General features: G+C 38.2%; 1 protein-coding gene across 2 annotated transcripts; it reads left to right on the forward strand.

The window, feature by feature from the left end:
* On the forward strand, positions 1–27,616 carry PAXBP1 (PAX3 and PAX7 binding protein 1). 2 transcript variants are annotated; one of them, XM_050908364.1, is made up of 19 exons: positions 1–128; positions 273–448; positions 2,219–2,347; positions 3,603–3,779; positions 5,122–5,343; positions 5,954–6,057; positions 6,914–7,134; positions 8,093–8,282; positions 13,044–13,167; positions 15,487–15,586; positions 16,040–16,155; positions 18,481–18,680; positions 20,601–20,745; positions 20,904–21,025; positions 21,776–21,852; positions 22,116–22,182; positions 23,805–23,951; positions 24,353–24,507; positions 26,676–27,616. In XM_050908364.1, the coding sequence occupies exons 1-19, from the start codon at positions 1–3 to the stop codon at positions 26,791–26,793; spliced, it is 2,718 nt and encodes a 905-aa protein (XP_050764321.1). In that variant the 3' UTR covers positions 26,794–27,616. The 2 variants fall into 2 exon arrangements, with proteins under 2 accessions (XP_050764321.1, XP_050764312.1); XM_050908355.1 differs by having other exon boundaries at positions 1–448.
* The last annotated feature ends 376 nt before the right edge of the window (positions 27,617–27,992 follow it).

Raw genomic sequence — 27,992 nt, forward strand, 5'->3', positions numbered from 1 at the left:
ATGTTCCGCAAGGCGCGGAGGGTGAACGTGCGGAAGCGGAACGACTCGGAGGAGGAGGACGAGGAGCGCGACGAGGAGCCGCCTCAGGAGCCGGCGCCGGCGGCCGGGGCGGGGGGGGAAGGGCCCGGCGAGGCCTCCATGGCGCTGGCGGCGGGCCCCGGGCTCTTGCCGCTGCCCGCCGGCTGCGTGCCCCTCGCCCTGCCCGGCAGCCCCGCGGCCTTCGCCTGCGCCGCGGGCTACGGCGCGGCTCTCGGTTTGGGGCTGGGCTTGGTGGGAGGCGACAGGGCAGGCCTGGGGGCTCTGCCGGCGCCCGCCCTCCTGCCCCCGCCGCCGCCGCAGCAGGGCAACGGGCTGCCGGGGGCCGGGCGCCCGAAGGAGAAGAAGCGGCCGCGGGAGAACAAAGAGGTGCCGCGGGCCAGCCTGCTCAGCTTCCAGGACGAGGAGGAGGGTGAGGCGGGGGGCTGACCGCCCGCGGGCACCGGGGCCGCGCGGCCTTTGGCTCGCTGCCTGCAGGGGTGGAAGGGACCCAGAGCTGGTCAGCCTGCGCCGGGCCTCCGCCCGTCGTCTGCGCGTCCCCCAAGAGAGCCGGGACCCTTGTTTTATTTATTTTTTAAGGCAGTCGGGTTGGCCCGTGGGACATGGGGGTGATGAGGGGTCGTATAAGAGGGGGAGAGCCCTGGGGGCGCGGTGCGAGGGGCCGGGGATGCATGGGCAGGGAGGGAGAGCCCCATCGGCAGCCAGCTTTGGCCCCGCTCCCTTCCCGGGCCCGACCCGCTCCTGCGGGGCCAGCGTGCTCCCAGCACCGGGGAGCAGCGGGGTGATGTCCCACGGGTTTAGTTCCGGTTTAGCGGGGTAGATGGCTTCTGCTTCTGTATTGCTGGTGCCTGACTCTTGCACCCGTGTTGTGCTCGCTGCAGCTGGGTGGCTTGCTGGTCAGGGCGCAGGCTTTAGCCTGACCTGGGTTTGTGCGGTAGCAGGTACTAGGCCCAGGGCCCCCCCCGCCTACCCCCAGAACCAGCAGCGCTGGTTGAGGGGCATCTTTCCTGCGGCTTTGTGTTGAGGTTTTTTTCGTTTGATGTGGCTGGTGTTCACAGGTCACGTCGAACTGCCTGTTGTCCTAGCAAACTCCATGTGAAGCCACTGGTGTTTTGTTGCAGTTAGTTCATCTAGCCGTCCACAAGGTTTATTAGATTAACCTTCACAAATAGTGGAGAAAGTGGTTGAGCAGTTTCTGGACCTCAGCTTTTGGAAAAATAGCATAGTTGTGTTTGTACAGTGCTTCAGCTAATAATTCTGCTGGATTCCAGCAGGTACTGCACTCATGAATTGGTCCGTTCACACTCAGATAATGTAATTATGGAGAATAGTTATTATGTATTAAAAATGATCAAAAAATGATCAAAAAACTCTCCTCAAACTCCAGTGTTTGTTGCATCCCAGAAGTTCAGGGTGAATAAAATGAGGAGCTTATTTTTGTGATACCTTTTGTCAGTAGGAGAGTTAGTATGCATTTTGAATTTTCTTAGAATGAATTCTGTTGTAATCACTGGGACTTGAATTCTAAGACTAGTGATTTGAAATCTTAATAGAAATACTGGAAACATGGAATTACACCATAGACTTAAAAAAAACCCCAAACACTTGTGGATTTCCTACATCAAACTTTGATTTTTTTTTTTTTTCTGTGCTGTTTAGTTCTTTAACTTATTGCATACCTTTTGGTAGATTGTAGTGCTGCAGGCATTTGAACTGGTAATCCAACCAAAACCAGCCATTCCCTTACTCATTAGTTGTGTATATAAGTGGCTGTGAAAAGGCTGTTGACCCAAAATGTTGGGGTTTCATGTCGTTTTCTTCCAAATTCATGGTCACAGTGAAGGATCAGCTGGTGGGGGTGTGTGTGTGTTTGTTTTGAAAAACAAAGATTACTACAGTCAGATAAAAGCAGGCCATGTGTGTACACTTCCGTGTAACTTCTGCCTTGCTTTTCTGTGACTGTGCTGTGAGCAGGATGAATACACTTGAAAATGAGCGCAAAAAGATGAGGTAGACGTGAGTCCGCATGCAAGGATATGGGACTGGTTTTGTTGCAACAGTCCAAATGTAAAGTCACATTAAATTATGTTGTTAGTGGCATTTATTAAGTTTTAGGAGATTTAATAGGTAAGTATACTTCTTGGCAGGTCTAATGTAGTGTTTTTCAACTTCTCTTTTAAAGAAACTGAAGAAGTTTTTAAAGTGAAGAAATCAAGTTACAGCAAAAAGATTGTAAAACAATTGAAGAAAGAATACAAAGAAGATCTTGAAAAATCAAAAGTTAGAACAGAGGTCAATTCTCCAACAGACGGTAACTGCAAAAGTAACCGTAACTTTTGTAATGGAAATGATTTAAGTATTGTAAATACAAATTACTTGTTTTCAGGATGAATTGTTAGTCTTTTTAGAGGATTTAGCATTTAGAACTGAAGTAAGGCATGTATTAAATGTGTTCATTTGAACCTTACAAATGCTGTTCTGAAGCTGGTAGAGAGTTCTTTGATTCTCTCTCGTGGAAATGAATGTAGAAGGATGAAACTTCTCAGCTATGTATACTGTTGTCAGTAGGCCTCTGTAGTTTCTGTATTTCAGCTCTGTTTATGTTAAATTAGTTTCTTCCTGTTGAATTAGGAAGGAATTAGTTTAGAACTGTGTCTGGTGCTTATCTGACAGTATGTGTCCTTGTAACGCATCTTCTCGAAAAGGAAGATTTTGGGGTGAGCAGAGTGATGTTCCGTGTTATTAAGTAAATTATTCAACAGCTGCCTGTTTCAGAACTCAGACCTTAGAGTAGACTTGATCATTAAGATGACAGGATGAAAGTGTTGGAGCAGAAGGATCTTTTAACAACGTATGGTCCTCCAGAGCTTGGAATAGAACCTGGGATTTCAATTTCATTGTACTTCTGCTATTGGTTTTTGGGAAGCTCATTGGTAAAGCATAATGATTCTTTTTCCAGTTAGGTTTTGTGTAGAGTAATAACCTACAACGCTATAAGCACAAGCTGAGAGGCTTGTGATCTAAAGATCGCAATGGTATAGCTGAAGCATACGAGAGTTGAACATGGTCCCATGCAGAAAATTGCCCTTTTTAAAGTTAATTAAATCAGTTTTTAAAAATCTTAAAGATTTTTAAAAGGCTTTGTCTGCATTTAAAAACCCCACAAATTCTTTCTTATTAGAATCTTTAAGTTGCGTATGCAGTGGTATGGGGCATGAGCAAAAACAGAATGAGGAACACAGGGAATGCTTTCTAATTACATACGTAAGAAGCTGTGTGAAGGTTGCACATGTGATCATAATTATTGATTCCCTCACTTTTTTAATATTTGGCAATATGTAGAATGTTTAGTGGTTGTTGGGGTGTCTGCTTTCTCAGACTTTATTTTGAGAGGATGTCAGTGACTTAATCACAATTAAGAAGGCATATTTTACTAGATCTCAAACAATAAAATTATCATTTAACATTTTAATTTGATTTTTACTTTTGGTTGTTAGACCTTAAAAAAAATACTTCTGAGTGATCTTTATAAAAAGAGTAAAACATGGGCTTTGTTGTCTTACCAGTCGAACCACCACTAGAAAAGACAGGACAGATTAAGGACATAGGTCAAGAAGATGGGACTGCAAACAGTGAGCATGGTGAAGAAGAAATGGAAGTTGAAAGTGAGAAGGAAGAAGAAAAACCAAAAGCTGGTGGGGCTTTTTCAAGTGCTCTGTCATCACTGAATGTTCTCCGCCCAGGTTGGTTATTGTAATATGTCTGATATGTTAACAAATGCTTTAGCCAGCGTTTACAGCAGACTAGTGTATTTGAGAGATTAGGAAATATTTTTCAGCAATATATCCAGCATCTGATAATTCAGGAAACTGCTGTTTTCCAAAGCTATTCAATTTTACAAGCCTTATGAGAGAAAATGTTTTGCTACAGAATGCTTTATCTTGATGTCAAAAGCAGGAATTTGTCTCTCAAAGTGATGACACACTGTAAGAAAATCTGGATTTGGAATAGGTGACTTCACATGAATTTTAACTGCTTTCAATTAAGATTCTGTCTTTAATTCGAATGTCTCAGTTACAGGTCTCCAAGGTATCTCAAATGTTTTCCTATCTCTTTTTGTCTAATGAGGTTCTAGTCAGGCCCTGAGGCCGAAGAAATCAGTCTGAGAAAGTATTTTTGAAACTAGTTTACTAAATGTTAGCTAACTCATGGTAGCCTGCTCCCCACATAGAAGATGGATGTCCTGGGTCCACAGACTTGGCTATATTTCAAGGGAAAAAGAATTTCCTAGTTGACTCCCAAATCTTTTTTCCTTTTAGGGGTAATTGCAAAATGGTGCGATATGTACGTTATTGCATCTCTAAAGATATTGCTGGCTTGAATAGAGTATCTCATGACAAGCATAAAGAGAATCTGAAATTTAACCTTCTGTGCATGCCTAATCAAAGTAGTGGTAAAAATTACTCACGTTTCAAAAATTTGTTTTTGGGGGACCGTTCTTTATATGACTTATGTAAGTTGCATTAATTTTGTGCTAGGGATTTTAGATTTTTTAATTAAGTCTGCTTTTTGTGTTTCCCCTTGATTGTACAGTCTTCTCATATTAGCTTTGTCCAGTTTGGTGTCCTCTTAATCTCTGAGCTGCTTCATCTGTTGAAATGGCTGATGTTTTTTGTTCCCCCAAAATAAGAAGAGTTGGGAACGATATCAGGACAGGAAGTGACACAGTCAAGAACCTCGGTTTCTTCCTCCCTTTGCAATAGTCGGCTCCTGTAGAGGGCTTCCTCTTCTTTAGGAATATTTCCCTTGGGAACATCAGGCTCCTGCTCTTATGGCACGTGAGCTGCTGGAAGCAGAGCCAGACTTTTTGGGAAAGATCCCAGCTTTGAGGGTTTCTGGTCAGAAAGTTTGCATGTGCAGCTTGTAAGTTGCTTGCAAGTGTTTCTGTGGGTATGAATTTTTTTCCTCTCACATTTGTTTCTGTTTGCAAAGGTGATTTGGTAGGGTGGCAGAGATGAGTAATATGAAGTCGTAATACCTGTTTTGTTGCAGTGGTTGTTTAACGGTGCAAACATCTATCTTTAGGAGAAATTCCAGATGCTGCTTTTATTCATGCCGCTAGGAAAAAGCGTCAAATGGCTCGTGAACTTGGAGACTTTACCCCCGTTGACAGTGAACCAGGTAAAGGCCGCCTTGTTCGAGAAGATGAAAATGATGCCAGTGATGATGAAGATGATGACGAGAAGAGGAGGATAGTTTTTACAGTGAAGGAAAAATCCCAAAGGCAAAAGATTGCTGAGGAAATAGGTAAAACCTTTTTAGAAGGACAGCTGATAAACATTCACACTGTTTTCACTGCAAGTGCTCCCATTCAGCATTTTTAAACAACATGTTTTTCAAACAGGCGTGAATCTGGAGTTGTATTCCATTTCTAAGGAAAAGTTCTGCATAATGGAATCTGCATATAAAATTTTGAGCACAAACTATGTTCCTGTGCTTAGAAGCACACAACTCTACTGAATCTGGTAGAAACTTACACTAAGGCTCAATTAGTTTTGTTCCTGTACTTTATTTTTTAGGAAGTATATAGTTATGAAAACATAAGTTCTTTGGTATAGCATTCTTCTTGCTGACAAGCAGGTAAAATAACCTTTTGGAAAAGGAGAATTAGTAAGATATGTAGGATTTTAACATTAGAGGGCTTTACCAGCAGTTAATTGCAAATTTACCCATTGGATTTTTTTAAGTGGAACCTCTGTGATAATAATTCACAGGCTAGAGTCTTTAATTCCTCATGAAGAGGAAAGGAGGATGCGCTGCCCCACCGAAGCATGGTCTCTCAGGTTTTTGAACTCATGGCCCTTACTATGAATACATTATCTTCTTTTTGTTACCCGTCTGTTTCACTCCTATTAAGGTATTGAGGGAAGCGATGATGAAGCACTGGTGGCAGGGGAGCAAGACGAAGAACTCAGTAGATGGGAGCAAGAACAGATACGGAAAGGAATCAACATACCTCAGGCATGTATTTAGTTGTGAACTCTTTTTCGTTTGTTTCTGCATGTATTGGCTAAATCCGTTACAAACTTGAGTACTTTACAGAAGGCTGTTTCATCTGAGAAGTTCAGTGTGTAACTTCTGATACTCTTTAAAGAGAAATGACAGGTCAGATTTTAAGTATCCAGTGGTATCTGTTTCATTAGTCTCGCTGTTCTGGGTAGATACTGATTGTTTGCGGTACTGTTAACCAGCATTTATTTGCAGCCTAAAACAGAGCTAGAATAATGCCACTTTGAGGAGACCCCTGTTCTTGTTTATCATTGGGTTTGTAGAGTGTATGCAAACTGTGTGTGTTTCTTTGTTGTTTCTATATCTTGTGTTGCAGCACAGAGTTGGAATTTGTAGCAGGTGTACCATACGTTGTCTGTGCATTCATAGCGAAGTTGCCACTTAGTTGAAGAGGATAGGGTTTTTTTTTTTAAAAAAAACATTTCAACAAAATCACAACCAAACACACTGACTCTAAGAAACTATGTCATTCTATTAAATAGTCTTAGCAAAACTTAGTGTAGTCCCAAACACTTGGTTATTGTAGGAGTTATAGGCTGGTTAAAATTGTAATTTAATAACTTGTTATAAGTATAGATACTTATAACGATAATGATACTAAGAGTTTGTCCATTTAAGGAGGTGCTTCTGGGGGAATTTGTTACTTCCACCTTAGGTGTTGGAAGTTCTACACTTAAATCCACTTGATAATTACATTTGGTAAATGTACCTGCCTACATTTTTCACTTTATAACATTTGAGATGTGAAAGAAAGTTTCTCCTTTCTTTAAAGTCTAATATAGTACAATTGCATTTCCTCTTCCATTAGGTTCAACCGAGTCAGCCTGCTGAAGTGAATAATCTGTACTACCAGAACACTTACCAGACACTGTCTTATGGCTCATCATATGGCATTCCATACACTTACGCTGCGTATGGATCATCGGAAACCAAGTCTCAAAAATCAGATAATACAGTTCCTTTCAAAACTCCCAGTAATGAGATGACTCCTGTTACTATTGATTTGGTAAAGAAACAGCTTAAAGACAGGTAGGACAGACCATCTTTTTAGACTTAAAGACCTGTCCCCTAGCTTTCTGTTCCTCAGGCGTCTTTTAGTCTCGGTGAGCAAACACAGAGTTTCATCGCTGGAAAAGTACTGACTGGCACATCCATTAAAAAAAAATAAAAAGGCAAACAAAAAAAGTTCAAAGTGAAGATGACATTGACACTTTGTTCGAAAATCTCCTTGGATTGCTTCTCTGGAAGTGAAACTTTAAATATGAGGCCATTGATCTTGTTGAAGACAGGTCTGAGTTGCATCTTCTGGACACTGCACAGTCTTGTAGTCAAGAATTGAAAGGCCAGTGAGGTGTTTAGTTTGTCAAGTCACATTCTTTTAAACTGTGAATCAGATTTTTCCCCTTCAGTAGATAGAGAATTTAAATTTTAGTGTATACAGGGTTTTTTTGGTTTAAACACTGTAATCTGCTTGTCAGGTACGCAAAAGGTCCTACTGAATGAACAACCCAATTGCAGTGAGAAATCACTTGTAATGAACAACTTGCACTTTACATGTCTTCAAAATTGGTTTGTATGCCCCTTGTAGTGTTACAGCCTTTGACAGTGAATCAAGTTAGTAGAGGGATAAGACTGCTTTGTATGAGCTATAGTTCTTCCCCCGCCGCCCCCACACAAAAAAAACCCCTTTCCTCCCAGTTTTACTTTAGGGCCAGCCTTGCGCTATTCTAAGTGCTATCAACTCCTGTAAAAATTTGTGTGAGTGGGCAGTGCAATGCGCTCAGCAGAGTCTAGCAAACTAATTTAAACCATTAGCCTTGCTGTTTATGTAGAGAGGGGAGAAAGTGACAAATGAAAGTTAAAGAACATGTCTTTGCAGTATTTCCCATATTTAGACTTGGTACTTGCACTGTCTGTTTAATATCTCAATGGTCTGAAATATACAGAGTTTTGGATGTAAATTTGCTATTTATCCGTTGCCCTTCAGGTTGGACTCTATGAAAGAATTGCACAAAGCTAATCGGCAGCAATATGAGAAACATCAGCAAAGCCGTGAGGACTCTACCAAGGCAATTGAAAGATTAGAAGGGTCTTCTGGGGGTATTGGTGAACAGTATAAGTTTTTGCAAGAAATGCGAGGGTATGTCCAAGACTTGCTTGAGTGTTTCAGTGAAAAGGTAAGGATGCAAAAACATTCATCTTTTTAAAAAAAAAAAAAAAAAATAGGGACTCTTAGTACATGCCAAACACCACATCTCCCTCTGTTTTTGAAAAAAGTCCCCTGAGAACATATTCTTCTAAAGGTTTGGTTATTCGAGGATTGAAAAAATAACTTTTCATCATGCTAAGTTGGTTATCAGAAACCTCTCTTTCACAGTGTAAGAGATCACTGACTTTAGATTGGCTAAAAACACTTTTAGATGATATGTCTTTAGGATTTTGGTAGATATTCTGGCATTTCAACTTTACTCAGATGCTGCTTTTTACTTGTGTTGGATATCAGGTTAACAAAAATAAGGGCTGAATTACAACATTGCTAGTTTCTGGAATGCTTTATGAACACAGTAACAAAGACTTGTATTTTGTGTGTTATTATGAAGTTCCTCCTGCCAGGCAGTTTCACATACTTGGTATTGCTCCAGTGTCTGAAGGAGAAAAGTTTTAAAACTAGTGTAGCTGTCTGAAGACACTCAAACTTAAAAATATACTTTCATGTAGTGTGATATTTTTGCATATGTCTGACTTGAAAACTTAGTCTTTCTTTATGTTATTCATTATGCTTTAATTACTTTGTTGTAAATATAACAGGAGCTCCTGAATATATATATGTATACTTATTTGTATGTATATTACACACAAACAGGAGCTGTAAAATTCAGTTAGCAGTACATAGGCTATTTCTTTGTTGTCTTCTGACTTGAATACAGTAGTATAGTATCTTCCTAATACATTAGCTGTCAGAATTACTTGAGTAGCCAAAGTTACTGCTTGCCTAGCTTGTTAGGTGTGGGAGAGGAATATAAAAGCATTCTGGTTGCTAATCGGTTAGACATTAATTGTCCAGCATTAGTGGCATTGGGAGAGTCCCATCTTCAATCCTGTAAGCTGAAGAACAGCTATGCAGTGAACAAACCCAGGAAGTGTGGACCAGTTAATTCACCCAGCTGATTGATTAGTTGCAATAGATACTGTTCACTGGAGAAGCAGTATTCCTGAGTCTGTATTGGCATTAGCTGTTGAGGGGTGGTAAAGCTACTTTCCTTTGCAGCTCTGTCAGTGCTGGTTGCCCAGATGCATATTCTTTCTCTGAGATAAATTTGCATTTCGGAAGACAAGTTAAATACCTGTATCTCTATTCAGCATTTGCTTTCTAAAGACCTCTTGTTAAATTTCTTTTGTAGTAACTATAAGCCATGTCTGGAGGTTCTCTTTGATAGCCCATGCTGTCTTGTTCATATATTTTCTTTAAACAAATTGTTTTAGAATGAGCCATTCTGAGTATAAACCAAGCCTTTTAGCTTCCCAGATTTTGTATAAACCAGGAAAACTTACTGTTAAGTAATAGTGTAACAATTTCAGTTCAGTTTGTAGGAAGATTATTGACCTATCTAGCTATACTAGTAAATAAATCAATTCCAGCCGTTAAACAGCAAATTAGCTGCTGATAATTTAACAAACAGGCTTGTTAAAGTTGCTTTCTTACAATATACCTTTGGTTTCTTGGTAGTTGGTCTTTTAAGGATTCTACACCTGGACACCTTCCTCCCCCTTCCCACCCTCCCCATACCCCACCTGCCATGCCAGTCCATTGAACTTTTAAGATGTGATTTTTATCATCTCATGCTTCTTAGGGGCATTCACAGAGTGTTGCTGTTTTCAGTTGGAGGCTGCTGCAGTACCTGTATGTACTGGTTGCAAAATTAGGAGGTGATGTGGTCAGTTTAACAGGAGCATTTCTTTTATTGTGATGTCCTATATATTCCTCAGTTCTTTGGCCAGATAATCTGTTTTGGAATTCAGTGCTTTCAGCATGACAGAAGTACTATCAAATTCAAAAAACAGTAGCCCACAGGACACTGCCAGGTTTTCTGAGAAGGAGGCGGGGGGAGGGGACAAAATAAAGTAATAAAATCAGTATCAGTTTTTATTTAAATGAAATAATGAAATGCAGCAGGACAGTAAATTCTTCTTATCTTTTGAGTGTAGAGAGAAATTACCTTCAGCTTGTTTGTAGAACCTGTGGCCCTGACTACTTCATATTTAAAGTGTGTGTGTGTTTATAATATATCATGTACGTAGTTGTTATGATTATAATATACATAAGCATATAAAATGTGTATCCATATGTGTAATAACAATATTGTGTGTGTATATATGTGTGTGTATATATACACACATACATATATGAACACATATCCTAAATACATATGAAGTTAGGTCCCTCCCTGTCCTTTCAAATATGATGCTTTGATGCTTTCTCTTTGTTTTATTAGGACTAGTCATGGTTATTTAGTCAAATTCACATTGGTACTGATCTGAATGAGAAAGTGGTTTGCTGAAGAAGCACTAATGGGTTCACAGTATACTTGTCCACTCCAAAAGAGTCCACTCCCCTAGAGTTTTCTTGTATGTCTATTGACTTAGTTTTGGAGAACAAAAAACATCATCATAAATTAGACTTTCTTCCCCCTACCATCTTATTTCTGCACCTATTCACCATGCTCATCCCTTTGTGACCCCCAACCAAGCAAAACCGTTTTGTTCGTATTCTGTTTTGAAGAGATTCTGAATGTTAGAAACAGTTTGCTTGTTGGTAAGGTGCAGTGGAGAGTATAATGAGGCAGCTAGTATGCAAATTTTAGAAACAAGCAACAGAAATGTCAAATCCTCTGTGATTCCCCCCCCCCAAATGATAAAACCAATGGAGCGGAAGATGCTTGCATGACTTCCTTCACAAGTAATTACTGTCAAAATTATGCTTTCTGAGAAGGCTAGAAAGCGGTAACAATGTCTTTACATTTTGAATGTAGGAATATACAAGGGATACAGAAAGATTAAATTGTTCCGAGCCTATCTTTGACAGCACAGTTAGATGAACTATTATTTTACCTGCAAAAGTAAATTATAAAAACACATTATGTGTGTCAGAGAGGGGGACTGTAGGTTAAAATTATCCTTGTCATCTAAATGTTCAGAGAGCTTTCCACTTTTCCTCTTACACTGTTTACAGTGAAAGTGAAGAAGAAAATCCCAAAATACTGAATTTAAGGTATTGACTAAACAAAACACAACGAATGAGGGCTGTAACTTTATAGTAGTCAGTGAAATTGTCAGTCACTCATCAACCACAGTATTGATTATAGAAGAGTAATGGCTTCTAAGGCTCTTGTGTTTTAAATGGGAAATATTTTTAGTGGATTCATATATCTGAATACATAGCTGGGTTTTTTCAGTTAAATTTTCGCTTAACTTCTAAATTTTAGAATTCTATTTACATACTTAAAAGAAGAAGCTATATTTACTATGGTAAACTGCAGTAAAACTAGTCTTTTTTTATTATTATTATTTGTTTTCAAAATTGTCTTAAATTCCAAATATACACTTCCAGCGCTGGGATATTCTCTCCTCCTATTTTCTTTCTACTCTGTTTTCTTCAAAAGAAAGTTGTATGTATTTTGAGTTGGTGCGGAGTTGCTTTCATTTTAATCCCTGTAGACCAGTTTATACCACAAAGAGCTAATACTTCTTTCCTTTTAATATCTCCTCTGATGTGTGTGTCATTCTCAGACAGCTGAAATGGCCCTGTAGCTATAAGCTCATAATCTTCTATTTTACTGGAGGAGGTTCTTTAATAGGTGCTGAGTCACATTCTAAATTACATCAGGAAACAATTTCTGATTTTATCTTTTGTTTTGAAAAAAACCTTAATCCTGGATGGTAGGCAGCAATGAAATATTTGAGCTAAAAGGCTGGAAGACTTTGGACTAAGCATATGTCTCGGAGGTAAGGAGGATATGGCTTAAGTGTTCATACCAAAAGGACTTGCCTTTCCAAATTAAGAGATTGTTCTGGTTTGCATTTGAATATTTATAATAATCTAATTTTAACTTGTCCCAGAAAATGAATTTTTGCAAAAGTGAGCAGTGAATCTGCTGTTTAATGTCAGGAAATTCCTAGTTGTTATAACATCATCTATTTTTGTTATAGTTGCTACTGAAATTTAGTCCCCTTAAAAAAAAAAAAAAAAAAAAAGTGGCAGGTCTGATCTGACTTAAGTCTGTATCGTTCAGAGGTTACACTTAATGCATAACTCACACGAATTGTACAATTTTAATGATAGGCTAGAGTAACATTTTACTGATTTGAAATACCTGTTGGCATAACATGCTTATGCAGTGTTTTATTGCATTTCAGTAATAATATTTCAGCATATGCTAATAAGAGTTACAGCAAAACAGTACCTGCTGGCTTCAGGAAGTTAGATTTGTGCTTTGTTTTTTCACTGTATACGGTCAGATTATTTTCTCATTGAAGTGTAGAATACTACTACATTCTTGTTTAAAGATAGAGAGGAAGCAGTGAGGTCTGAGAATTGTAAGCACTGTAACACAATATGTAACGCACTTGGTAGAGGAAACAAGTACTTGAAATAACATTTCACATTCTCTAAAATGGTTGTCTTACTGTGTAGACTCATTCAATGAACAGAAGTTACTTTCAGATTGCTATTGCTATGGTTGAAAGCTGTCAGCGTTGTTAAATGCATGCATTTTCTTCACGTTGAAGTACTTACTGGTCCAAATGACACAAATGGGTAAAAGGAAACAGTTTGTGCTGCTAGAAGTACAGTGACAGCATTATGCTTCGGAGTAGTATGGTACCCCAGAAACTAAGCACCTGAAGAATTTGATATTACGTAGTGTGTTGTATTTTTACAGGTGCCTCTGATTAACGAACTTGAATCCGCAATGCACCAGCTGTACAAACAGCGAGCTTCCCGCCTTGTCCAAAGACGACAAGATGATATTAAAGATGAATCTTCGGAGTTTTCAAGCCATTCAAGTCAGTCCATCTTGAAGGTTTTTATTATTCATTAAACAACCTTGTTTACTTAGTATGGCTTAATTTAAATGTAAATGTTTAAAGTATGACTGTCTTAAAGTTTATCTTTACTCTTGAGATAGGTAGAAGCAAGTTTAGATAAAAGTTCTCTAATCTGTTTTGTTTTAAACTCAAAGCCACTCTAACTCTGACTTCATCTCTCCTTTCTGTTGCTCTTAACTATATTTTCTCTTTCCTAGCACTGAAAATGTATGCATGGTGGCAGTGGTAGTAGCAGTAGCATGTGACTCCCAATTTTCCTCTTATATCAGGACTTCCCCCTCCCCCCCCCCCCCCCCCCCCCCCTTGAATCTATAAATTTCCTGTAACATCTACAGTTAACTCTCTACAAAGCTATGCAGTACTGGGCTACAGTTGACTTCTATCTAATGCGCTATTTTGTAGGCAGCATAACTATTTCATTGCAGACACCTAACTGGTAAAGCTAAAGAACTGAAAGAGACTGGTGCCATTGTTAAAAATCAGACTAATACAAAGTGACCCTATATGAAATACAGCTTAAAATTAGCCAGTTAAAATACCTGCTTACTGTGAGTGTGTAGATGGGGGATTCTCATTGAGGAGTTTTCTTGTGGTGATTACTCTTCAGTATGTAAAACTCTACAAAAGTATAAATGTGAACTTGGGTGGAAATATACGTTCCTTGGAGGAGGTTTTATTCAGCATGTTAAACAATGGGTAAAATATCATATTAATAGTAGTTGTCTTTCTGCTTTGGAGAGCTTCCCATTTTTAAAAATGGCTTTCTTGTCTGTCCTATTGCTGACCTAAAATCCTGTAATAAAAGCCATTTCCTATTCTGTCACAGTGTGTCCAGTGATGAAATTTTGTTAATACCATTAGATAGAACTTACTGAGGGTGATAAAGCGTTAGGGCATCAGAGTTGGTCATCCCTTTACGGAGTGGTTAGCATACATATTCCCTTTAGGACTTTATTTGGAGCCCCAGGCATCACATATAGGCCTTGCAGTTTTACCATGAAAATGCTGTTGTGAGAACTAGAAACCTAATGTACTAGAAACGTATTTCCTAAAAGACACTTAGAATGGATTATTTTAGACTGGAATTTAATGGTGGGATGGGCATAGTTGTCACTGTCGAGGCTGGGTTTGAAAGAGAGATCTTATTTAGTATCTAGGAGTCTTGAGAATGAATTTCACTGTGTCTAGAAATAGTTCAGTTCTGTCCCTCAAATTATCACAGAAACTAGGAATTTATGCCAGCCTTTGTGTGTTGCGGACATAGACGATCTGCTTTTCTTCATACAGTGTCAGAACACTAAAGGCCTAGAAGTGAATTTAAGTTTGTCTGCCAACTTTTGCTTTACTTCTGTGTAGAGACAAGTAGCTCAGCTTCAAATAACATTTTAAAAAATTGGACAAATGATGGCTTCATCTGTATGTTAAGGCTCTTAGTAGTTCTGGTATAGAATTGGAATACTGACATAGATCATCATTAATATTTTAAATGATGGATTTCTAAATAGATTTAGTTAGAACATGTAAATTTACTCCTGAAATTTGGGTAGACTTTTGTTTAAATTTTGATGTTTATATTTTAGTGGGTGGACTTGAGCACTGGCTAACATTCAGTCCACTTTTAAAAGTTTTCCTGAAAGGGATGAACTGGAAACACTCTTGGGTCTGCCTGCTGGTTGCTGATAAGCTTCACTGGTTAGCTGTGTTGTTTTCTGTAATCAGGAACATCTGTAATGAATTGCAGCTTAAAAAGAGGAGGGAAGATTATTTATTTTCCTGTAGATTTTGATGTGTTTTAAACTTTAGGCAATCTAAAGCATATAAACTTAGAAAACACTATGACTAGAACTCTGAAATACCATATATTCCTGCTCCGGTCACTCTTCCCTGCCTTTCTTTTTGTTCATTTTCTTTTCAAAAGATACATGGTGAACGTGTTTATGTAAGGAACACTTTTTGTCTTGGAACATTCCATTTAAGCAATTTGTATTAAAACTGTTGACTTTTGTATAGTTGGGCACTGTTGTAAGAGGGACAAGAGTGAAGTATGGTGAAAACTATTTGACATTTAAGTGGAGATTTTTCCAAACTCCACTACTTCCTCTTCTAACCTCTGCACTTGTGAATTCAGGCTTCTGGGTGCATCTTTTTGAAAACTTCGACTTTCTACTTCAAATTACACTTAGTTTAAAGTAGGTAAAAAGCTCTTATGAAACTGCCTACAACACATTTATATAATCATAGATAAGCATTTTAATTTTCATCAATGTAATTTTACAGATAAAGCACTGATGGCACCAAATCTTGAATCTTTTGGACGAGACAGAGTGATCTATCAAGAACAAGTAAAGCGTCGGACTGCAGAAAGAGAGGCTAGAAGGTAGAGTACTGAGATTTCTTGTCCATTAGGAGCCTTTGCCTGCTTGCAGAATACAGTTGTACTGTGTGACATACTAATGTCAGTAGCAATGTTTGCTCCTTTCCTGCAAAGGGAAGAAAACACTTAAGCTGGTATGCTGGGCAGGGGTATTCTTATATATCCCAACTTATCATGCAGGGGTACAAAACAAGGCACCATTACATGGTACTGATTTAAAATCACAAAAAGAAAGCGTAGTAAACCCATTCCATATCTATATGATCTCAGCTGGTTTCTCTTCCTTCCATTGTTTGACGCAGCAACATAGTGGAATGTTTGAGGTGGTGACATAGTGAAAGTTTTTTTTCAACCTGGATTTCCTTGCGTTAAAAGTTATGACAAGCTTAGGCGGGTCTGTTCATTGTATGGCGGGGGGGGAAGTCATAGCTGGTTTATACTGCTGATCCTTTTCAGAGCTCGTCGTAGACAAGCAAGAGAGCAAACTGGGAAGATGGCAGATCACCTTGAAGGCCTTTCCAGCGATGATGAGGAAACTTCAACGGATATTACAAACTTCAACATGGAGCGAGGTTAGAAAAGCTACTGAAGCTTTATGGAACAAAATGCAGAAAAAAAAAGAAAATTGATCCAAATGCAGCCCTGTCCATATATTTCACTGTATTTTGGAGAAAGTTCAGGAACTATTCCTTGCTGGATCATCAATGTGACCAAAACAGTCTCTTGCGCCAACCTGTTTTGCAGCTTGCAGCTAACTAAATACCCCGTCCTTAGTGAAATTCTTTTTATTTAATTCAAACATTTTTTGCTGGCAAGCAGTAAGCTTTTGTATCTTCAGTGGATACTAAGTCTTTCTTCTAATTTGTAACATGGTTTATCGTTCTTCAAATATCTGTTTGTTTTACAGGTGAAATTCTGAAAACCTCAGTGCTTTAGAAACCTTTTTTTGCTTGATAGGAAGCAATTTCTGGAGTCTTGCATAAGCATCTAGAGATGCAATGACAAAAGTTTTGTAGACTCTTGTTACAGCCTGGCAAACTTTGCAGATGACAGAAAACAATGTTGAATGCAAACATTGCAGAAAGATCTTGTGGTACTGCCTTGATTTGAAATTGATCTGCAGTTTTATGATGGTTTGCTCAAAGTAACCATTATTATGCAATTATGCATAACCCTAATTATGCAATAAATGGGGTTGTAAGTTAAGATAATGCCTCTAAAGCACTGGGAGAGCCGCAAGAAACCTGAAATTTGGGGAAGTATGGATAGTGTGATGGAACAGTCATCTTTTACATCAGTAGTTAAAAGGCAAACAATTCCAGTGGTTACTGTGAAACCAGTAGCGAAGAAAGTAGAACATCACTGTAGTAATCCTGTTACCTTCTCATTTTGAACCTAAATACAATTACTATTCTCTCCGATTAAGGACAATTTAGATTAGAAGAAATGTGGAGAAGGGGAGCAGCAAGGATCACATATATAGAATTGCTTATGTTGTATGTGGGGAGGGATTAAACAGTTTTGGACTCTTCAGCTAGGAGAATGATGTTGACTTTTCACGGTATGAGAGCTAGGGAGCATGAAATGAAGTGATAGGATAGGTTTAAAGTAAACAAGTCACTTCCCACAGAGAGTGTAATAAAAATGCTAAAGTCATTGCTGTAGGTGGTTGTGGAGACCCAAAGTATGAACAGATTAAAAAAAGCAATTAGATGAGCTGTCTAGCAGTTGCATCCTTCCGAAGTGCAAACAGTTACCACACCTTTAGTTGCTGGCTGATTTACCAAAATTGTGGATGCAGGGAAAGCTCTTTGACAAACAAAGCAACTGTTTAGGGTTGTTAGGTACTATAATTAACTTTGCTAAGCTAAATGATCTAGATTAAAAATTCAGCATGGCTGAATTGCTCTTTGTAACTTGGCACTTTTGTGTGTACAAAAGCCTTTTGTAGGAGTTTCATCAGTTTCTGAGTAAGCATAGTATTTCTAAAGCTTTTTTTAATCATTCTTAGCTCTCATGTTAGTCCAGAATCAGCAGTGAGCTATATGGAACAGAGGGAGGATGCACTTTGGACCTGCTAACTTTATTTGTAGCATCTCTTCTTGATCCCAGTGTGAAAAGTGTGTTTATATGACATAATCTCATATCCCTCAGCCCTGTTTCTACCTGCTGTGTGTACTAGTTATGTTAGCTGTGTACAGGTTACTACTGTAACAGAACATTTAAAACTGTGACTGCAGTGAAAATGACTGATTAAAATGAAACTAACCTTGGGAGTAGAGAAGATGAAGGGAAAATAATACATAGAGAAAAAGTTTCGGACTGCGTAGAATACTGGTACTGTAAATACAAAAAAATGTAAGGAAGGTCCTAAGGGATTGTAATGGTTGCCTAGTGCCAACAGCCATGTTATGTTCAGCAGTTTAGCATGGTGTCTGCCAGGACCCCCTCTGTCTGAAGGGCCGATTCAGCTGGCTTATCTGAGATGCCCTCCTGTACATACAATTGGATGAGCAAAGTTGTAGAATAATTTGGGTTGGAAGGGTCCTGGAGATCAGCTGTTCCAAACTCCCATGCAGAGCAAGGCCAGCTTTGAAGTTAGATCCCCACTGAATACAGCCCAATACATCACCAGTCCAATGTCTGGTAACTGAAAATCATTGTATGAAATGTTTAAAGCAAGATCTGTGATAAAACAGTATATCGGAGAGTACTCATGTGCTCATGTTTTTATTGCTTTGTATATTTGAGGCAGAAGTAACAGAACTTTTAAAGGTGATGGTTTTTTGGTTTTGTTTATAGGAGTTAGCTTATGCCAGTGAGCATCAAAGTCCGTCTTGAAAGAGGTATTACAGGGAATAGGTGATTAACTTATTACTCTCTTTCTCCCCCACCAGATCGTATATTGAAAGAATCCAGCAAAGTTTTCGAAGATGTTTTGGAAAGCTTTTACTCAATTGATTGTATTAAGTCACAGTTTGAAGCTTGGCGCTCAAAGTACTTTGCTTCTTATAAGGATGCTTATATTGGCCTCTGTTTACCAAAGCTGTTTAACCCTTTAATCAGACTTCAGCTGCTTATCTGGACTCCTTTAGAGGTAAGGTCCCCTGCAAGCAACTTCTACGTAAGCTTCTATCTAGTGGTTCTTTCACACTTCTGCAGAGTAAAGTAAATTGCACTTCTGATGTGTGCTTCTCATGAATGTGTGTTCTAGGCATGAAGTTTAAAATGGGCACCTCTGTTGGGGTGAAGCTTTTCTGGGGAGTTTCTGGACTGTTGTCCTCTGTGTTCTCAGCAGGCCAGAGTTCAATTCAGCACATGCCAGTACCTTCTCAGTGGGTGGTGTAGACCAAAAAGCCAAGCAGCTTCTTAAATAATACATTTAGGTATTAAAATACTTCAGAGAAAATTGTGATTCTAGAGATGTTGTTTCTTCAGGAGTGGAATTAAGAAGCCTGCTTTTATGTTGACTTACAACCTATATCTCTACATTATACATCTTTCTTTCTCTCACCTACACCTCCATAACCTGTAGAACTCTGGCTGGCAATTTCCAAGTCTTCCTCATAGTACTCATTGCCCAGTTATTAGGTAGGGAACATGCGAAAAGCAGGACAGCATTGTTGCAGCCCAGTATCCCTGGCACATGTTCATTGTCCAGCCTGCATGTGTGTGCTGACATGAGTAGCCATCAGGACAAACAGTTCAGGTAGCTTTTGACTCCCACTCTGTTCTTCCTACCAGTGAAAGCTCTTACAAGGTGTTTCTGCTGCAGTCAGGTGCTTATTTTCACAGTACTGGTAGGAACTTACTTTTTTCTGCCACGTTGGCTTTTACTGGGGAATGGGAGTGGGTCAAGGCACAGAGTGAGTGCAATTGCATAAGCTTGTTTTGGTTTTTTTTAGGAAACCAGGCTAATAAGGCAGATTGTCTTCTTCCCTTTCAAAACTTTGCTCATCTACAGCACCGTCTGCAGATGTGTCAGCCTATCTCACAAATGACTGAATTTCTCCTTTTTTCAGAAGTGTTTTTTTTCTTAACTACTAAGAGAATATTTGTAGAAAGGGATCTTCTGTTGCCTCTGCTCTGATTGCAGAGGAAGGGAAGCACAAGTCTTCTTCAGAGAGCATTCAGAGTATTTAATTTGAATAAATGAGGGAAAATCTATGAAAGATGTCCTCATTAAATTTAAAACTGTTTTTGTACATTTTCCCTTCCCCCATGCTATTTCTGTGTGAGTTCCCAGGCTGGCAAAACAAAGCTCAAGTTAGTTGGAGACATGGTACAGAGTTCTCAAGTCTAATCATTTTCACTACTCTGTGTTACTGGTACTGTTAAGCATTTTGTTAAGTTAGAAAAATTACCAGGCATTCGTAAAAAGAGGTTTTTAATCCAGAAAGCATAATTTTATAATGCAGCACTATACTTCTCACTTTTACCCTAATCTGTGGGCTTTTATTTGGCTCAACTGTAATTAGAAATTAAAATTTGTAGGGCAACAGCTGCCAAAAAAAGCAGTCTTACTTCCACTGCTTTCACTTTCATTACATCTAGTGATTGTGTGGTTGTAAAGTGAATTGGTTCATTTGGCTGATTTATGGCAAATTGACCTTGCTCCCCATCCTCTCTCAAGTTTTGGCTGGGTTGGGTTGTCCATATACACTAATCTGACCTGCGATGGCATGATTAGTAGTGCCCATCCTTGTGCCCGATTAAGAGGCTATTTGGTCTTGAGGCACTATATCTTTTTTTTTTTTTAATTATTGTTTCCAGTGCAGGTGAGTACCTGACACATAGACAAAAAGGACTAGATTTTTGAGTTGTTCTTGTGCTGAGTTGCTGCTTACCCTGCCTGCTTAGCACACTTGGTAGACTATTTTAAAGTAGTTTTGTTCTGTTTTGTGAGTGTATCATACTTGCATATATAATACTTTTTTTTTTTTTTTTTTTTTTTTTTTTTAGTGCATTGACTTCAAATCTCTGTTTAGGAATCTAACCTCAATTCTTTTTTTATTAGGGCAAGTGTCGAGATTTTGAGACTATGTTGTGGTTTGAATCATTGCTGTTTTATGGCTGTGAAGAACAGGAGCAAGTGAAAGATGATGCTGATATTTCACTATTGCCTACTATTGTAGAGAGAGTTGTTCTTCCTAAATTAACAGGTACAGTCTTAGAAAGAAAATGGGGGCAAAAGGGGGTGTGTGGAAGCTGATGCTTGTTTGTGCTTTCGGCTTTTACTGTTTTCTAAATTATTGCCTGACTGTCTCAGTACCTGTATTTGAGTATTTGCAAAGTAGAGTAATTCTTTGATCTCTTACAGTGATTTCTGAAAATATATGGGATCCTTTTTCTACAACACAAACATCTAGAATGGTAGCGATTGTACAGAAACTAGTAGATGGATATCCTTCAGTGGTGAATGCAGAAAACAAAAATACGCAAGTAAGTTGTTTTTTCTTAAATATCTTGCATAATTTAAGGAATTTGAATATATTTTTAATACACTCTATTGGAGAACACAGCATGCTTAGTGAGGAGCAAGAAAGAGAATTTTGCAATTATTTGATAGTCTGCAGCCTAGTTATGGATAGTCAAGCACGGTGATAAATTAGGAGGAGGAACTCAGTGAAGTCTCCCCAAAATAGATGCTAGAGATAAAAAGAGATACCAAATGTACTAAGACTTGTTGGTCTGCAGTTCTGCTTTAAGGGTCAGCTACAAATAGTCAGGCTTTTCTTTTTTAGATCTTTGTAAGCTTTTCAAATGTATTGCCTTGAAATTTGATTGTTTTACTTACCTTCTGTGAATACAAGAACTGATGTCATGAGTTCAGGTGCCCGAGCTAATGCAATGTATGCATTGCTTTTAGAATAACAGGAGATAGGCCAAAGTGCATGTGTGTGGGGAAGTTAGCAGAAGATTAAAAGTGACAAAAGCCCTGACTTCACAGAAGCTGTGTAGCCAAGCTTAACCATAAAGTAATGCCATTGCCTTCAGTTTTTATTTGAAAGCGTCAAATTTCAGCTCTATTAATTATTATAGGCTTCTCTAAGACTTTATTTATATGTGTGCTTAAGTATGTATGCCTTTTAGGGTCACAAATGTTCTTTGTTGCTTTGAAAATCAGGTTCTGAGTGGTTAACTACTAAGCAGCGCTTTAGACACTTTTAAAAAAAAATTTATCTGTTTCAGATGCTTTTAAAGGCATTGTTGCTAAGAATGAGGAGAACACTAGATGATGATGTATTCATGCCCTTATATCCAAAAAAGTAAGTTTGCTTTCAACTATGGTGTTAGACCTTTATTAGCAAGTTGTTGTCTTCTGTCCGTAGTTAACAGGGTTTTTTTCCAAGTATGGTTCACTGGCTGGATACAGGAGATCTTTCGTTATCATGCTGTGAGGATTTAGCACAGACAAGCAGGATGGAAGGGAATATTTATAGAAATGAACTGTGTGTGGGAAGGAGGAAGCCAGCAAACTCCAGACAGAGGTGGTCTTGGTTGCTCATTAAAGAAATCTCTTACTTTCCAGCATCTTAGAAAACAAGAACTCTGGTCCATATTTGTTTTTCCAACGTCAGTTTTGGTCCTCTGTTAAGGTAAGTCAGTAAATACATCCGGTAAATCTTTGGTCTAGACAGTGTAGCAATAAAATCCTCTTCAAATTTGTGGAAAATGGTAGATGGAAATTGCTTTAACTTTATTTGAAAGAACTCTAAATTACGATTCTTAGTCTTTGATAATGCATTGTGCCCTCTTCAAAAGATTGCCAAGTGAAAGCACCATCATTTTAACTTGTAAATTGTGGATTTACTTAGCATACTCAACCCAGTTTTTTTAATGTCATTGTGCTTGTCAGAATAAAATGTGCTGCTTTTATTTCACTTATGTGGGGATGAGAGAGCTTGGTTTGTTGTTGGTTTTGGGGTTGTTTTTTTTAATATATATAGTGTGAGAATCTTCATGAAAATAATTTGGCCCCTTTTGGAAAGCTCACTGCTATTTGTAAAGTATAAGAGCATTTGTAATCTTAGTTTAATTGAAACGATAAAGAGTGTGAAAGAAAAGGCCTCTGTGTGTGGAATGTGCAATACAGAGTTTGCAAAGGTCTGTAAGAAGCTATGACTGTTGTAGTTTATTTCTAATAAAAGGCTGTGAAGAAAATTAACTCCCAACTAAACATGAAAGTAAAGTATGAGACGCATGTTGATTGAACTGCTGATCTCCATGATCACGCAAACAGAACTCTTATCTGGAATTTGCTATTTAAATTGCAGCGGTGAGGGAGACTGTATTCTGACTAGGTTTGCAATCACTTCATTTACTTAAAATATTTGGCACTGAATTCTTTCACTTTGAAAAAAAGAGTCAACTTCTTAAATGCTGTCTAGAGCGAAAAATGCACAAAGCTCATTTATTACAACACTGTTGTTAAAAGTGAAACGGATTGCTTATTTAGGGGTTGTGTCTCTCTTAAGAGTGAAATTGCCTGCTTCTGGCAATATCTACCAGAGCCTGGGCAGTTTAGAAGTATGCATGCTGTTACCACTGTTTTATTTTAGGGAAGCATTAAAAATACAGCTCTCTTGCGCTAGCAAGTCAGTTATAGCATCACAGACGAGCGGAAATAGAAGCTGGGAGGCAAGTGCTCGTTTACAGTTTCCTGATGATCTGCCCCAAGAGTAAACTGCTGGCTGCATTCATTTGTACGAGGCTGGCAGCAATTCTCCACAGGCCATACGCCAGTGGGGAATAACAGCTGTACAGTTGGCTTAGCCAGCACTCCCCCGTGACACTTTCTGTGTCTCTTGTGTCACTGTGCCTTGGAAATAAGGGTATGCTGCCAGCGTAGCTGGGGATTTCGTTGACAAGGGGGCTGTGAATTTGCCCCCGTATGGCATATGCTAGGCCTCACTTGGCTTGACATTGACATCAGATTTTGAGAACAAGATGGCTTAAAACTTTAATTATTTTTTTCTGATTTCTTGTGCAAAACATGAGCAAAGTTGAGGAGGTGATGGTGGTGGTTGTTGTATGAGAATTCGTAATAATCTAAGCTGGTACTTTGTGGATTCTGAATAGTTTTGAAGCTAACAGAAGGCATATTTCCACTGCTTACCTTGGCCGTGCTGTTGCATTTGAAGAGGCTCTAGAGTGTTTGATCAACTTCCTGGTTTCAGTACATTTTTAAATACTTATTTTCCCTGTATTGTGTTTTCAGTTATTAGGAAACTTTCTCCAGTGGTATGGAATCCTTTCAAACAAAACTCTCCAGGAACTGTCAATAGATGGTCTGCTAAATAGATATATTCTTATGGCTTTTCAAAACTCTGAGTATGGAGAGGACAGCATTAAGAAAGCTCAAAGTGTAAGTAAAATCAAACAATGTTTAAAATAGCTTGTAATTCACAAATTTCAACTGAAGGGAAAATGGAGTTAAAACTTGAGGTTGCCTATGAAATCTTGGCTTTGATATCTCAAAGCTGTAATGTCAGTGAAAAATAATTTTTTTTTTTTTTTTTTTTAAACACACGAACTAAAGAACGAACCTTCTCTGGCTCATACCTGTAGATAGCTTAGGTATAGTGTAGGTTTCAGTGTTTTACTGCTTGAATTTTGGATTTTTTTTTTTTTTTGTAGGTTTCTCACTGTTTCACTGAGTTGGACCTTGTCACTGCAATCTTACCTGGCAGACTTCACAAATCATGTTAGATAGCTTTTAAAATTTTGTTATGTTGTGTTTAACTTTCTTTTTCCTGTTATGTCTAGGTAATTGCTTGCTTTCCTAAACAGTGGTTTGCTAATCTAAAAGGAGACAAGACTATTTCTCAGCTAGAAAACTTCTGTAGATACCTTGTTCATCTGGCTGATACAATTTATAGAAACAGCATTGGTTGCTCTGATGTAGAGAAAAGAAATGCCAGGTAATTTATTTTGAGTTAATGCAGTTGCAGTTCTTGTGCTTTGTGTGATTTTGCTGATGCATGCAAACGTGGGTAAATACCTCCATACTGCTGCATGTCTTTTGAAACTTCTTTGAATTCAAACTTAAAAAATGTTACAGTATGGTAGATGGGGAGATTTTTAAGGTGTCTGAAAACAGCAACTGCTGGAAATCTTTAAACATACTTTGCACTACTGCTTAGTGTCACTGATTCTGGCAAATTTTGTAGCTACTGGTTTTGGACTGTTCCACCTTGTGAGTCTGTTGCCGATTCCTGCATAATGGCTTCTAAATTACAAACTGTGCTTTTGCATACAGTACAAAAGTTCTGACTTTACACAACCAACTAGATGAACCTGTTTTCCCCTAGATCAAAGAGTCATTTTACTTGTATCTGATAACCAGCATAATTAAAAGTTCGGATTAGATGCGTAAATGTTAGTGCTGGCCAAGTAACCTGAAATGCTATGGGTGTATCATTTTAAGCAAAGATAAGCTTAAAAACCAAATTGTTGCACTGATACACAGGAATATAACAAGACTGGAAGATTGTTTATTCCTGTGCTGTTGCATGAGAAGGAGAGGTTTCAAGGTCAATAGTTCTGTTGTTCCAGCAAACCTGAAACTTGGAAAGATGAACCCCCTTGCTACCTGCATTAGTCATTCTTGATAGTTGAACTTGCTTGAGCCATTGTTGAGTTACTCTTCAATTATTGAGGCTCTCCGGGGGATTAGATCCTTCTCCCCTTTTGATCTTAGGCATAGCACTGAAACAGAGACAGAAATTTCCCTTAAACTGTAGCAGAAAAGTCTTGGTTAAGAGGTTGGGTTTTTTTCTGGTATCAATTTTTTTCCAGTTACTATGTCAGTTATTGAACACTTTGCTGTCTTTAGAGTCGCTTTTGGCTGTGGCATATGAATCATCTCATTTTCGGAGAACACCGAGCTTTGTGCCACACTGGGTTGTGCTCAAACAACTTTTTATCCGCTCTCAGGTTATGCCTCACAACTGTGTCCAAAGTATAACAGTAGTGTCACATACCAATTTAAATTTCCCCATGATTCAAATTCAAAATAGACTTGTTACTCCTTCCTTTCTAAAACCAAGATGCCAAGCCTAGCATGATACTGGAATTTAAATGAAGGAGTTGAGAGAGAATCCAGTAGAGATTAAACTTTCTCTTTTCTGGTAGCCTGTTTCTAAATTTGAAAGAACTTTCTTTACCAGCTGAAATGATAACTTGGTAAAACTTTGTATTGGAAGAGAAACATCCAATGAATCCTTTTTTTCATAGTGAGTTCTAATTTAATTTCTACCTTCTGTCCTCCTGCTTTTTCCCGGCATTTAACAAATCTGTTGCCATTGCCCCCATTAAGCAGATAAAATAAGTCTGCAGCAGAAATATGACTTTTTATAGCTGAAGAATGTCATGTCTTTTCATATAAAACCTAGTACAGTTGTTTGAAACAAAAATGCATTAATTTCTGCTGAGAGGGAAGTGTATCTTTACCTATGTCTGTTGGTGCTAGTTTTCCAAATGTTGGATGCTTTTTCACAGATCAGCTAGGTTCATTTTTAAGATCAGTTTTGAAGTTCTAGTATTTTTTGTGAGACTGGTCTAAATTTCATGTCCATCCTCCTAGCAAGATTACCAAAATTGTTCTTGACAGCCGAACAAGTACAGTCCTCCTAGCAAGTTTGTTCACTCTAAGCTTCCTAGATTGACCTGAATTGTAATGCAGTTCATTGGTGGCAAGCTTCATACCTTTTTAAGGCATGCGTTAAAGCATACTTGCTGCCTAGATTTTTTTTTTTTTTTTTTGGGCTTAAACTTTAGTTGCCAAGAGAGCTGTGACTCTCTGCACAGTACCATAAGTAATCCAAGACTTTTTCTTGAGATTATACTGCATCTAGTATTAAACCATATTGTATGATTAATTCCTACTCCCAAAATAAATTTTTCAATTTCAGTACAAAGCTGATAACCAACTTATTTTATCAGACTAAGCAAGTGGAGGAGAAGATGATGTGAAGTTATCTGAAACTGATTTTGCTATATGGATTCATAATGTAGTCTTCTGTTGAAATATTAATGCTCGTACATGATTGTTCTATTCCTGTGTTGACTTCTCCTTCCTCTTTTTTAGGGAGCATATAAAGCAGATCATAAAGCTTCTAGCAAGTATCCGAGCACTGGATCATGCTGTGACAGTTGCGAATGATCACAACATAAAAGAGTTAAAGATTTTAATAGAAGGAAAATAGACTTTTCTGACAACTCATTTTGAGCTTTAAAACCATTCCTGATGTGTAATTTATGTACATATGTAAAGTTTCTTAAACTGTAAAGTATTGATCTTTGTTTTAATACAAAGTGCATTCTTATATACAGCATCCTTTAAAAAAAAAAAAAAATTGACTACTTTGAAAACAAAAATGGAATCCCAAGATTGTCATCTTTCCAGAAATCAGATTTTCTTTAAAGTTTCTCAAAATCTTGTTTACAAAAATACTTTGTACCCATGATTAGTAGTCATCTACTCCTGTTAATTGTTCCATGGTTAACTGGAATGTGTATAATATATTATGTGTAATACAATGTATGCATATATTTATACCACCATGTTGCTTTCACACTGGATATAGAGATCTTGTACTGTTGGACTAAGCTTTTCATTTGCTAAAAAATACTTATTTTGACAATAAAATGATCATACTAGTGGTCAAAAGGGCTGGCAAAACATTCAAATACGTGAAAATCATTTGAGCTAAAGAGTAGAGACATTCAAATGGAACCTGACCTTTAAAAAGCAGCTGTGCTGCACTCAAATTGGAATAGCTAAAAAATTATTTGCATTCAGAATATGGAACTCTTAAGACTGTTCTTAGAAACAAAACAGAAAGGAAAACCCAAATCAGTGCTTAATTTTTTTTTTAATACAGGCATACAATGAGAACTTGTGATTATTGTGCAAGTATACATGACAGCACTTCCTAAGCCCCAAACACCTTTCATTTTGTAGGAGTAGTAGTTTACCCATGAACTCTGGACCCTCGTTCCTTGTGCAAGTTGGTTAAATTCACTGTTTGTGTCTTTTTTTTTTTTTTTTTTTTTTTTTTTGTAACTTCATACATAGAACCTGTTTCTTCTGATTGGTATGGCTAAAGATGTCAAGCAAAATGAAGGTGAAGAAAATTGTGCATCCTATGATTTGAAGCATTTATATTGTAGTAAATATTCAAATGTTACACTTCCCACTAAATACCATCTAAGAATAGCCTTGCAAAAAAAGCATTCAATTTAAATGTAAATTTAAAAGAAAACACTTTAAAAATCCCGTGATTTACATTGGAACACTAGTGACTTGATCTTGGGGTCCAAGGCATGGGAACAGCTGTAATACCTTGGATTAAGAGCTATTTCCAGGTGTGCCCTACTTTTTCGGGGAACTGTAGCAATAAAA

Source organism: Gymnogyps californianus, chromosome 1, assembly GCF_018139145.2.
Source record: "Gymnogyps californianus isolate 813 chromosome 1, ASM1813914v2, whole genome shotgun sequence".
In the NCBI taxonomy this organism is placed as follows: Eukaryota; Metazoa; Chordata; class Aves; order Accipitriformes; family Cathartidae; genus Gymnogyps; species Gymnogyps californianus.